Raw genomic sequence first — 13,488 nt, forward strand, 5'->3', positions numbered from 1 at the left:
ACAGATGAGGTAGCATAATTAAAATGACACAGTTATGATTGTTTTACTACAAACTTTGAGACTGTACATTATATTTGACTCTCCAGTGCTGGAACAGGGCTAAAACAAAGTGTGGATATAGGTCTGACTATGCGAGACTGTAGTTTGAAGTAATCACTTTGCTTTGCATGATACATTGACTGCATTTATCTGATAGCCTATGTCGGCATTAGCTAGCTAGCCAGCTTTATCAATAGCTGTTAGCTAAATTTGGTGGATGACAGAAGCTGTTTATAAAATAGGCTGTACATTATAAATATGTTGACACAATTCAGTATTGATGTGATTCCATCACAACTGTCATTTTGATATATCGATGCGCTATAGTTTTATAATAATAGAATATACATATTTTCTGTATAACCAATTACGTTACACTAATGAATGGAGCTTTTTGCTCCTTGAACATTGTCTATTATTCATTTAATGTGTTATTGTAGTTTAGCTAAAATTACACAGATCAATCCTTATGGCACTATATTTCACATGCTTTGTAGTTATGTAAGCTTACCTGTCCAGTAAGAAGAACGCCTATTCAGGGTCGGTTGATCCCCAAAACCGAACGAAGGTCCCTCGAGGAATCAAATGCCCTGCCGCTGTTCACTCAAGTTTTCATTCGACCACGATCACGTTCCCGCTTAGCCAGATGGGATTCAGTAGAAAAATGTTTTACATTTTTGGCTTACTCTGAGTTTGTGTAGGAGTCGGTGTTGTACTGGGAGCCGGACGTTTGCTGGATTCCATCTATAAGGTAACGTTACCTAGTGTTGCAGTTTGTTGACGCTGCTGAATAGCGGAAGAGAAGCACTGAGGCAAGGCTCTCAGGAGCGCGCATAAACGTCACATCCTTTGGAGCAGGGGTGTCAAACTCAGTTCCTGGAGGGCCGCAGCCCTGCAGAGTTTCGTTCCAGCCCTGCTCCAAAATGCCTCCTTGTAATCTTCAAGCACTCCTGAAGACCTTGATTAGCTGCTTCAGGTGTGTTTAATTAGGGTTGGAGCTAAACTCTGCTGGACTGTGGCCCTCCAGGAACCGAGTTTGACACCCCTGCTTTGGAGGATCGACTGCATATAGCCCGTGGCAATGGTAAATTTGATCAAGCCTTTATGCCGTTTCAAACTCGTATGACTTTCTTTCTTCTGCGAAACACAAATGAAGATATTTTCATAGATGTATGATGCATTTATGTCCACACAATGCAAGTTTAAATGGATAGGGCTTATAATTATGTCTGATTCTCACCCCAAACCAATCGTATCGCCTTGGAAGATATGGATTAAACCAACTGAGACGTGTGGATTACTTTTATGCTGCCTTTATGTGCATTTTGGTGCTTGAAAATTTTGGACCTCACTGACTTACATTGTATGGACATCATACAGCAAACACATCATGCATCTATGAACATATCAAACTCTTATGAATTTGAGACTGCATAAGGGTGAGTAAATGATGAGAAAATTATAATTTTTGGGTGAACTATCCCTTTATAGAAGAGTGCATGGTACATGTACATCACAGACCTTGGTTTAGAGGAGACACCATATTTAATCTGACGCAAATGAAAACAAGGCTGTGAGTCCATTATTAATGTTATACCATCTTAAGGTCCTAGGTCATGTTTTCCTAAACCTTTTTGGTCCAAAAAACATTTACATTTCAAAATGATCCAACACCAAGGTACACAGCAGTAAACAATAGTAGTAGTACTATACAGTGTGTCCACGCGTGTAGAAAGATTTAGCTGCACGCAGTCAGTCTGCACGTTTAACTATTTAGATTATTTGCTGCATTGAATTATATTTACATCTGACATTTCTCTCATGTCATCCGCCACCTTGGATGGATTTTCCTTTGCTTAGCTTGCATTCTGGGTTTGCTTTCTCTGCAAAGGATACATGTAATGCTGCCTTAGAATTTCACCAAAACAAGTTATCTTAAAGGGCAGCGCAATCATGCTGCCTTAAGATCAGCCTTTGTGTCAGGAGCTCACCTATGACGCCTTAAAATGCTGCCTACTTAGGCAGCTCACAAGGAATGGAGCCAGTGAATGGACTGTACTTTTATACCTCACAACCTTGCCTTTACTTGCACCAAATTAATATGGCTTTGACAGTTATAGAGACTGACAGACAGGAAAAGCTCCTTCTAATGACATATTACAGTGACGATTTATTACAGAGTATTGCAGGATAGGAGAGAGGTTTAGTTCAGCAATGTTTTAGCCGCTTATGCCCAGAGAAGGAGGAGGAGAAGGAATGGAGCCATTCGGAGAGAGGAGACGAAAAACAGCAAAGCTGGAGAGGGGGTGAGGAGGGCGTCCATCATGCAGAAGGTAAGTTCTACAACCACAACAAGGCATCTGGAGTTACACCTGCCAACCACACAAGAGAGAGAGAGAGAGAGAGAGAGAGAGAGAGAGAGAGAGAGAGAGAGAGCAATGCAAGAGGAAGCAGAGTAAGTAACAAGGAGGAGAGAAAGGTTATAAAGAAAGAGGAACAGAGACAAAAATGTTACATTATTAGGGAGATTTCAATTGAAAGTGTAGACAATGAAAGAGACAGCAAGAGATAGAGGAAACACAAAAGATGAGATGACTGGGGTAACGTAGTAAGGCCCAAAACATACTCTACTGTACGCAAATGTGAACACAAACACTTCTAGCAACATAAGCTCAATTTCACATAGTTGCTGCTCTCCAAACACAATGCAGACATTGGCTCAAGGGGCGCTACATTAGCGAAACCGTTTTCTTCTATGGTCAGTTTTCTCTTTCACATCAAATACCAATGGGTCGAGATTTGACTGGTTAGTTTCGTAGTTAGCTCCTGCTGGTAGATGCTGGATAACTCTCCCCAGGTATAACAGACTAGGGATGTCAAAAGTATTAGTAATGGTAATTAGCAATAGGTACTAAGTCGATATTAAAATAACAAAGATCTTTCTGCAGTACCGGTTGTACTGACTCATTTCAGTACACATGCGATGTTGGATTGACAGGCGTTGCTTTCTATTAGTGCTTTTATGTGTGCATATGCTCTGTAAAAAGTGCTTGCATGTTGCATTCATGCAGATACATGTAAATAGATGTTGTCAGTTGTCAGTATTAATCAAATGACAATACTGACAAGAGAAATACAAAGAGAAAACCACTAATTGCTTTTAGCTGGATAACTTTAGTAGCTTTAAAAAGTATTAATGTATTATGTAGTGAAGACCATTCCAGTAATTGAACCTTTCTGTTTTGTGCACGTTCTGTTAAAAAAAGACGCAGTAGAGTACAGTATACATAATCATTGCCATAGGCTTGTTTTTCACACTGAACACAAGTTTTTATAGCAGCATCTGGAAAGAGCATCACCTATATGTCAGTGGTGGTACCCTTCATTTTGAGTGAAAAAAAGCTGATAATTGAACTTACACACTCTATCTGTTCGAAACAAATACAGAATCATGGTTTATATTCTAAAATATTTTTAGACTAAATATGAGCAAAAAAAATCACATAGACTCCCATTAAATAGGTCCCAACACATATCTAGGGATCAGGATGTCATAGAGACTAAGGGATGGTCTCTTTTGACTTGCGTCAGCTAGTGACCATTTAGTAATGCCCAAACATCCACCTAGCAATGCCCTAGTAACCACCCAAAACACCCTGACATTGCATAAATATAAGTATCATTGAAATGTAATTTTTTTTTTTTTCTTATTTAATCATTGTTGTGGAGAATCCAAAGACAATCTGACCAATTACAAGTTTTTCATGGTTTTTAACTCTCAAACAGGTCAAAAATGACCCAAACATTACAGGAGGGATAAGTATTTGTTTTTTCTGATTGATTAGTTCTACCTGAATCTTTTTTCTACTGTTTTTATTTGTTCTATAGCTTGTAATTTGTTTCTTTATTCTTATATTACTGACTGTTGGCATGAATTATTGCTTCAGACCTAAAAACTATGTTAACTTAAGAAATTAGCAAGTATTACTTTTTGCTGTGGAATCTAAATTGCTAACAAGAATTGCGAGCTTTCACTGATGTTTGTTCCAACTACTGAAATTTTGGTAAAATGACAAACCTATTATATTATCTTCTGTCATGGCAGAAGAGTTTCTAGAGAATCTTGCGAAGTTAGTTAAAAGTTGACTGTTAGTTACAATTGCTGACAGATTAAATGGCACAGACAGGGGGCCTGGTTAGCTCAGCGAGTTTTGATGCTGACTACCACCCCTGGAGTCACGAGTTCGAATCCAGGGCATGCTGAGTGACTCCAGCCAGGTCTCCCAAGCAACCAAATTAGCCCGGTTGCTAGGGAGGGTAGAGTCACATGGGGTAACCTCCTCGTGGTCGCAATTAGTGGCTCTCGCTCTTTAATGGGGCGCATGGTAAGTTGTGCGTGGATCACGGAGAGTAGCATGAGCCTCCACGTGCTGTGAGTCTCCGCGGCATCATGCACAGCGAGCCACATGCTAAGATGCGTGGATTGACGTACTCTGAAGCAGAGGCAACTGAGACTTTCCTCCGCCACCCGGATTTAGGTGAGTAACTGCGCCACCACGAGGACCTACTAAGTAGTGGGAATTGGGCATTCCAAATTGGGAGAAAAGGGGATAAAAAATAATAATAAAAAGTTATTAAAAGATGGCACAGAGAACTGATGTCAACACGCTCCTTCGGGTACTGATGTTTGTTATTTCCACAGTTACTTATTATATACAGTATGTGTAACTGTGTACAACAAGAGTGTGCACTTGCAATGCCAAGCATTGTGGCTGCATTTGTGTACAAGTACAAGTAGAGTATTTTTCATGTGTAAGTCAGGAAGGAATGAATATAAAAGTTAGTTCATCCTAATATAGTCCTCAGAAGAACCACCGCTGAACTAAGATACTGCTACAGAAGGACAAACAATGCAATGTAGAGCTTCATACATGTGCTCTGTGAATACATGTGCTCTGTGATTTAACACATTAGCAAGTGGGTTAAAAATTGTTCCATTCAATGGAATCATGTGTTTGTTTTGAATAAAAAGTTTGACTGAAATAAATTCTGCACAGAAATGTCATTTAGAGGTCAAAGCTCCAGGATGTTTTCCATGACTCAAATACAATCAACCCTGAGGACAGTCTAAAACAGCACACTATCAACCCTGAGGCCCCATTAATATGAACAAGCTGATAAATTATAGACCCCAGATTTGATTGGGATCGGGATATAAATGAGGACAACAGCATGAAAAAGGGCTGACAAGCATGGAGGTAGAGAGCAAAAGGAAACAAAAAAGCAAGAGACAGGAAATGAAAAGAAATTTCAATAGATAGTTTCGCCCAAAAATGAAAATTCTGTTATTTACAAACTCTCATGACTTTGTTTTGTAGGACAAAAAATTTTGATATTCTGAAGAATCTTCATGTAGGTCTTTTGCATGCTAAGAGTTCATAGTGACTATGGTGCTTAAGCTCCAAAAATGACCAAAAACTCCAAAAAAGCACTGAAAATAGTCTATACGACTCATGCACTATATATTCCAAGTCTTCTGAAGCCATACGATAGCTTTGTGTGAGAAACAAACAGAAATTTAAGATGTTATTAACCTACAATGGATTGTTTACTACAATCCGATTTTGAGAACAAACTGTTCAGTCATTTAAAAGTGCTGGCTCAGAAGAAGGATTGAGATTCTTCAAAATTTTGAATGACATGAGGGTGAAAAAATAATGATGGAATCTTCAGTTTTGGCTAACTATTCCTTTTAAGGAAACTTGAGTTAAACTGTGTTGAGTTAAACGCACACTTGCAAACAGGATTAGAACAAACATTTTGGATGAGACAGATCAGAAAACCACACTGAAATACAGAACACACAGCCCACGCCAGTGTGTGTGTGTGTGTGTGTGTGTGTGTGTGTGTGTGTGTGTGTGTGTGTGTGTGTGTGTGCGTGACCCCAATACGTACATGAATGTGAGAGACCCTGCTGAAAGTATGCTGTGTGTGTTTGTGAGTGCCTGTTAGAAGCATGTATGTAAGAAAAACATGTTTTAGGATGAGATGTATTTAGTATCTAACAGTACAGAAGTACTCAGCCAAATGTGTGCATGAGAAAGAGACAGCGACAGAAAATGAGAGAGATGGTGAAGGGAAAAATCAGGTGTATGAGGTCACAGCCAAACCAGCTCGATGAATCTGATGGGAGCCTCCCACCATCTGAATTGGGGGCATGCTCTTGTTGAAGGGGTTGCTGATTGGTTGTCTTGGTGCTAAGGCTACAGTTGCTACAGCAGCATAAAAGCTGTGACTCAGAATTGCAGAGAGACTACAGCAGAGGTGTGATGGTCAAAACAGCAACTACAAAACAACTGCCTTACAGAAGAGAATGATGTAATGAATTGTTTACTAGAAAGAAGAGGTTAATTCTATTTTAGATTCACTATGATTTATCTAACTGCAGGGTTAATAGAACCTGTGGGATTTTTTTATTTTATTTTTTATTTATAAAATTCATTATATCTAGCACAAAGAAATTCTGCTTATAAGAGGATTGAGAGTGTTTAAAAGAAATCAACATGCTATGTTTTTCACTGTAAATACGTGTACCCTCTGAGTGAGTACTGTATCAATAATGCAGGCCACATGACCACTGTTGCTTGGCATGTTTTTCCTCAGATAAAGTCACAGGTTGCCTTTACATCAATCAACAAAGGTTGTTCCCTCCTAGCAATTTTAAAGTCAGGTTTTTCACATTCTTATATAAATTGAGTAAAAGCAAAATCAATTTAATTTCAATGCACTGTGGGGTTTAAAAGTCTAAGTCTACAGTCTACTCTAATTTAAACCTACAGTTGGTTTAATTTAAAACATTTGGAAAATGTAAAACAAAGAAATATAATGATGTAAAATGACTTAATGATATTTAGGATCCTGCACATTTCTAAGTCAATTATTGAATAAACAAATTTGCATGTTAACTCCTTTGTACAAAAGGTCAGATTTTCCTGCTTCCATTGACGCACACAAGATGCTCTTTAGAATATTCTCAAATCATGCTGGATAAAAAGATCATCAGGTTTTGCACAAACTCGTGGAGTCCATTCCAGCTCAAGTGAATTTTGTCATTAAAGCAAATACTACGACACTCTTTTTGTGTGTGTGTGTGTGTGTGTGTGTGTGTGTGTTTTATTTAGCTTTTCACTCAAATTGTTATGCACATAATACAATTTGTAACAAAAAACTGTATTAAATTAGAAAGATGCTAAATATAATTATTTTTACAAACGGACTGACTTTTGGACCTCACTGTATACGCACAACATGATCAAATGCATTGCTACACTTGAATATAAGTGTGTGTATCACCAAATATAAAGAGTATGTGTAGTACCATTTCATCAGTACATGACTTTGATGGAGCATCTTTAGTGTTAATTCAGGGTTGAAAGTGTTAACAGGGTTTCTAGTCAGATTACTATGAAGCACTACAGGCAAATATATCAGACACTCAATCAGCATGAAGACTATGATTACAACATAATTTATAGTGTCAGCATGTATAAAGAGTAACTCCAATCCAACACTATTTGACTCCCAGGAACACAGCCAATGAACTGCAGGGCTGGAACTGCCCTCTTGAACCTGCGTGAAGTTGGCCCCCCACCCAACGCAAAACGTCGGCAAAATAGTCTCAATCGTTTGTGCTCCGTTTGTGCTGGTTTGTGCTGTAAAAATTTTCGTTTGTGCTGCTTCGGTTTTTTAGATATTAAAATAATATTTATAGGTCATTCTGAGGTCACTCAGCCCCCCCTCCACATGCTCCAAATTCACCCAAAATAGGCTCAATTGTTTGTGCTTCGTTTGTGCTGGTTTGTGCCGGTAAAAGTTTTGTTTGTGCTGCTTCGGTTTTTAAAATATTAGACACTGAATTGTCTATGTATTATAATAAAATAAAATAATACATAATATATATATATATATACAAGAAACATTCATTATTATTATCAGTTGAAAACAGTTGTGCTGCTTTTTTTTTTTCGTGGAAACCATGATACACCTTTGAATGGTTGTGTATCATGGTTTCCACGAGAGATAAAAAAAAAAAAAGCAGCACAACTGTTTTCAACTGATAATAATAATGAATGTTTCTTGAGCAGCAAATCAGCATATTAGAATGATTTCTGAAGGATCGTGTGACACCGAAGACTGAAGTAATGATGCTGAAAATTCAGCTTTGATCACAGGAATAAATTACAGTTTACTATATATTCAGATAGAAAACAACTGTTTCACATTGGAATAATATTTCACAATATTACTGTTTTACTGTATTTTTGATCAAATAAATGCAGCCTTGGTGAGCAGAAGAGACTTCTTTCAGAAACATTAAAAAAATCTTAATGTTTTCAATGTTTGACTAGTACTATATATATATATATATATGTGGAAACTCGTGACTCAATGAATTAAGAATGAAGCCAAAATGATTTTACTTTTGAAATTTAATTACTGTGTACTATCAAACATCAATGAACACAAATAATGGACCTTTAAGAACTTAAACTTAAAAACATGTGATGATTTATCACATGTGTCCAGATGCCAGGCTTAAAATTGTGTATTCCTTTTTTTGTGTTTTAGAGAACTTGTTGTATTTAACCGTTTCAGGCATGAATTCAATCCATTTCTGAAATGGAACTTCAAGATCAAAAGTCCAGCAATCTTTTGGTCTGGGTGAAAGGGACCCTGTGTCATCACTACTGCCATTTGTTTCATGATCACATTCATGAGTAAACCCTAAAGCAGTCCAGATGTTGTGTCTATTTAATTTAACAAAAGTGTATAGAGCCTTTGCAGTGATCTTGTTTTCTAGCTGCTTACTAAGCTCTGTCCAGATGCTCTGATTAGGAGTAGCTATGTTGCCATTTTGGACTATTGCCTCTTTTGATGAACACAGGACTGTGAAAATGTAATCTCTGTCGAATGCTGGTTTCTTGGGCATTTGGAATAAGCAAAACATAATTACCCACTTAAATAATCCTGACTCAAAAAATGTCATGTTCAGTATAAACTTATTTTTATGTATTACTGTATTGGTCCGAATATAAGGATAATATAATATAGTAATAATATATAAGGATAATATATCTTATATTCGGACCAATATGGTAATGTTGACCCCTAGATGCACAATGTATTCAAAAAACTAACATGGGTCATATGTGCAACTGTAATTAGCATATATTAATATTAGCAATGAGTTTTCTGTTCAATAAACATTGACAATCTTAGCTCTCTTGAATGTTGTACCATTATTCTTGAAGTTAACAAATAATATTGTAACTTACAGTGTTAAAACATTGTACTTACATTGGCCAGAAATTTGATTTAGTAGCGACTTTTGTAGTTTGATTTATATCGACTTTTTCTCTACTAACTCTACACTAATTTCCACAAGAGCATCTTGAACAGAAGTGTCACTTGCGCCTAGTGATGGCAGTGAAGTGTAGCAGATGAGTTCAATCAGGAAAGACCAGTGAATGAAGTAAAGATAATTGTTTATTGAACAAATGATGTGATGATTAGTCTTGACAGAAAGTCTTCGGCAGTTCGACTCTAAAAGTGTGTTCACATCGAGGAGATTTGCGGTTTTGTTCTCGTGTCCAGAGCTGAGTGAAAGTGAGTGACAGAAAAAGAGTCCGACAGACACCAGATGAATATTGAGCTGCTGCTGTCTGAACACCAATAAGTTTTTAATAAACACCATAGTGACAACAAAAACATTGATAAGGAGTTGTTGTTGTATTAAAACATCATCCAACATTTTGGTAAGAGATTGAAATGACAAACCCGAAATAAAAATCGTACTGACTACACACAAAACAAAATAGACTTATTTTAGAAATATATAATATAGTAGCCTAATATATAGTAATCAGAATGACCGAGACTGCTACTAACCTATATTTGATTTTTGTGACCATTAAGTGATCTATTTTATTCTGTCAGTATTGTATTCAATAAATATCAGCATTTATAATTCGCCTGTAATTCAGTGTCTAATATTTAAAAATCCGAAGCAGCACAAACGAAACTTTTACCGGCACAAACCAGCACAAACGAAGCACAAACAATTGAGCCTATTTTGGGTAAATTTGGAGCATGTGGGGGGGCTGAGTGACCTCAGAATGACCTATAAATATTATTTTAATATCTAAAAAAACCGAAGCAGCACAAACGAAAATTTTTACAGCACAAACCAGCACAAACGGAGCACAAACGATTGAGACTATTTTGCCGACGTTTTGCGTTGGGTGGGGGGCCAACTTCACGCAGGTCCCTCGAGGGTCTTTCCACATGCTGTTCTTTTGGATGCGAGTGAAACAGTGCTGAACTGACTGTGGTTACTTTTATACTTTTGATGCTAAACATCATACAAGCCACTGTTACTAATCAACAGTCCTCTAATCACATGAGACAATGTACAGTAATTTGCTGTATCTTATTTCAGGTTTGATCTGCTTCCAGTGATTCATGCTTCTGCACAGTTAAAAAAAAAAAAAAAAAAGGAGAATAATTTGATCAATGCATTGGCACAGAGGAGGTGTGGATATATTATACTTTACTGTAAATGTATGCCTGCCAGAACTGAGATTGAACACCCTTGGGGAATTGTACTGTGTGTGAGTGTGTGTGCGGGCCTGGGCAGTGTGTGCTGTACTCACCCCGTTCCACTCCACGCTCATACTCACTTCCTCTCCTCCGTCTGGGCCGCTTTCGTACTTGACCGTGTCAGAGTTGATGCTCTCACGGCTCCGCTGCTTCTCTCGTACTTCAGGGTCTCCCAGCACCTCTGCCACACGCTGCTTATGTGTTGTGTCCAGACCCTGGAGAAAATAAACAAAATCATCTAAATAAGAGGTTCTCAACCCTTTTTTGAGTAATTTTTATGTACCCCCTGAGGTGGAGGGGAACATTCTATGGCTTTCAAATTTTGGTCTGTTCCTCATACAAAGCACATTTTTTGCACATTAGATCAGAGTTTAATTGTACACATTTTAAAGATGCACTCACTAGAAAAAGGTTGTACCCCAAGATCAATGAATAGTACTTTTCAGTCATATCAGTGGTTTAAAAAAAGCTGTTTTATTCCTCATGGAGAGGGTCGCCATATGGGGGCCGCCATGTTGCGATCACATGACCAGCCAAGTACTTCTTGCTTTATCTCAGTAACCCTCCTTTTATCAGACACTTTCGCTCATCGAATATATATTAATCATAGTGGACTGTGAATGGTGAATTTCTACAAGGGCACCGGTAACTGAAAACGATTGATTTTGTATGCTGCCACTAGGTGTCAGTAAAGATAATGGCTAGTGCAAAATAAACAATAAAACTACTGAGTGCACCTTTAAAAAAATTATACAATTTTACACAATACATTTTTGCCAAAAATGAGCATTTCTATAACAATCTCATGAATGCCCCATGTTCCCATGACAAACTTCTTCCCTGATCTAAATAATTATGCAACCAAATGAGCTTTCAAACTGTAATATAATTACTACAGAAAGTTTTACACAGTATCACTTGGTTCAGTGCATTTATAAAAACCTTCTGAATTCTGAGTGACAACTTTCAATTTGCATTTATCCTGTTTATATGCCCAACAGGACATCAACCCCCCACACACACCCGTTTTCTGGAGCGCAGAGCAGCTTCCTCCAGAGTGTCTGCAGCCTCAAACTTGCCCTGTCGCCTGTAGAGAGCTCCAAGATTCTTCAGTGTGGTTGTGACTGTGGGGCTGCTGAGGATAAAGGTCAGACAGAAACACACTTCAATATTAGGCTGCAGCAATTTACTCTATTCCTGAGTTTAAAGATTGTGAGGTCTTTTTGTCGGACTTGTTGATGAGGGAATATCTAACCTGTCAACTTTGCAGGCCTTGTACCAGCCACCATACTCTCCATCCTTCTGCTTGAAATACAGCAAACGCTTAAAATAAACACTCAAGATCTCCTCAAAACACTGAAAGTACCAGATCAGCACTGCTGATATTCAGCTTCATAATAGCTATGTTTCCATCCAAGTTGCAAAATTAATTTATGCGAAAAATCAGAATATCGCAAAAACAATGTGCGGATAAAGCCGTGTTTCCATCCCTTGCATTCCAAAGAACAAAATCGTCACTTCCAGGGTAATTGTAGCGACTGTGTGACTCTTTTATTAATAAACTACTCGTGGTTTAGGATGCGCAGACAAAACACTTTAATAACTTGATTCATGACTGGAAATGACAGCGCGTCACAGTTCTGGGAGCACTATGTGTGTGTACGTTCCTCCATCATGACTTTGCGGTGTGGATCTATAAGATATTCTTTAAAAGTATCAATAAACCTGCTTTTTGGGAAAAAGTGCAAGTTTATGTTCAAATTATTTGCTCTGCAAACTCTATTCAGGCTTTGGATTTCAGAATGACCCGAGCAACAATTCAGTTGTGATGATTGGTCCGCAGGTTCGTCCAGTTATGAATGAATTATTCAGTCACATGATTTGTTTGATGCGCATCTTGTATTCCTGTTCAATTCAATAGTAATGTATTCGGTAAATGTGTTTCCATCATAGTTTATGCGCATTTCTTCATACCGAATAAAAACCTATCCACCTCAAGCGAGTGTATACGTTTTTTTATGCGCATTTTGGAGATTTTATTTGCATCTTGGTGTTTCCATCCAGCAGATTTTATGCAATATGCCAAAATGCGCATTAAAAAAGTGTTGAAGGAAACATAGCTAATGACACTTGGGATTAGGGTTGTCCAATGCTATGGTATCAAAATTGGTATTAAGAATCATAAAATTTCACAGGTATTGGTACTGAAAACTAACATTTTGGTATTGTGAGAACCCTTCTTGGGATGGTGAACATTTTCATCTGCATAAATTGAGGGAGTTCTCATTTGCATAATTTTCACCATTGTCTAAGTCATTTTTACAGATGTGTTTTCTGACTTTAAAATGTGATATTAACAGGGAAGAGTACACTGTTAACATAACTGATGCTCTTGTCCTGTGACATTTTTCTCACCTTGCTGTGTTCTTCTCTCTCCTCCGCATGCATCCAGATGGGTTTATTCTCATCTGCAGAGGCAAACAGAGGAAATGAGAAATGCACTCCAGGCTCAACACGTAAAGAGTTAAAACTATAAAATTCAATATAATGAATGATAGTGTTTCTAGGGGCTAAGTTTACCAGTCAGTTAACTGTCATAAACTTGTGTGTGTGTGTGTGTGTGAGATAAGAATGTACAGGTGCATCTCAATAAATTAAAATGTCGTGGAAAAGTTCATTTATTTCAGTAATTCAACTCAAATTGTGAAACTCGTGTATTAAATAAATTCAATGCACACAGACTGAAGTAGTTTAAGTCTTTGGTTCTTTTAATTGTGATGATTTTGACTC

The 13,488-nt window shown here is 37.7% G+C and overlaps 1 protein-coding gene across 8 annotated transcripts in view; it reads right to left on the bottom strand.

Moving 5' to 3' along the window:
• Nucleotides 1-13,488, bottom strand: part of LOC127412093 (kinesin light chain 1-like) — a 64,580-nt gene that overhangs the window by 18,755 nt on the left and 32,337 nt on the right. For 3 of the 8 annotated variants that reach the window (XM_051648162.1, XM_051648165.1, XM_051648158.1), the window contains 4 exons: nucleotides 13,114-13,166; nucleotides 11,954-12,003; nucleotides 11,722-11,833; nucleotides 10,752-10,913 (listed from right to left, as the gene is read on the bottom strand). In XM_051648162.1, coding sequence (XP_051504122.1) covers nucleotides 10,752-10,913; nucleotides 11,722-11,833; nucleotides 11,954-12,003; nucleotides 13,114-13,166 — 377 coding nt within the window. The remainder of the gene's footprint in view (nucleotides 1-10,751; nucleotides 10,914-11,721; nucleotides 11,834-11,953; nucleotides 12,004-13,113; nucleotides 13,167-13,488) is intronic. The other 5 variants (XM_051648163.1, XM_051648159.1, XM_051648164.1 and 2 more) reach the window with 4 other exon arrangements.

Source organism: Myxocyprinus asiaticus, chromosome 21 (genome assembly GCF_019703515.2).
Source record: "Myxocyprinus asiaticus isolate MX2 ecotype Aquarium Trade chromosome 21, UBuf_Myxa_2, whole genome shotgun sequence".
Taxonomy (NCBI): Eukaryota; Metazoa; Chordata; class Actinopteri; order Cypriniformes; family Catostomidae; genus Myxocyprinus; species Myxocyprinus asiaticus.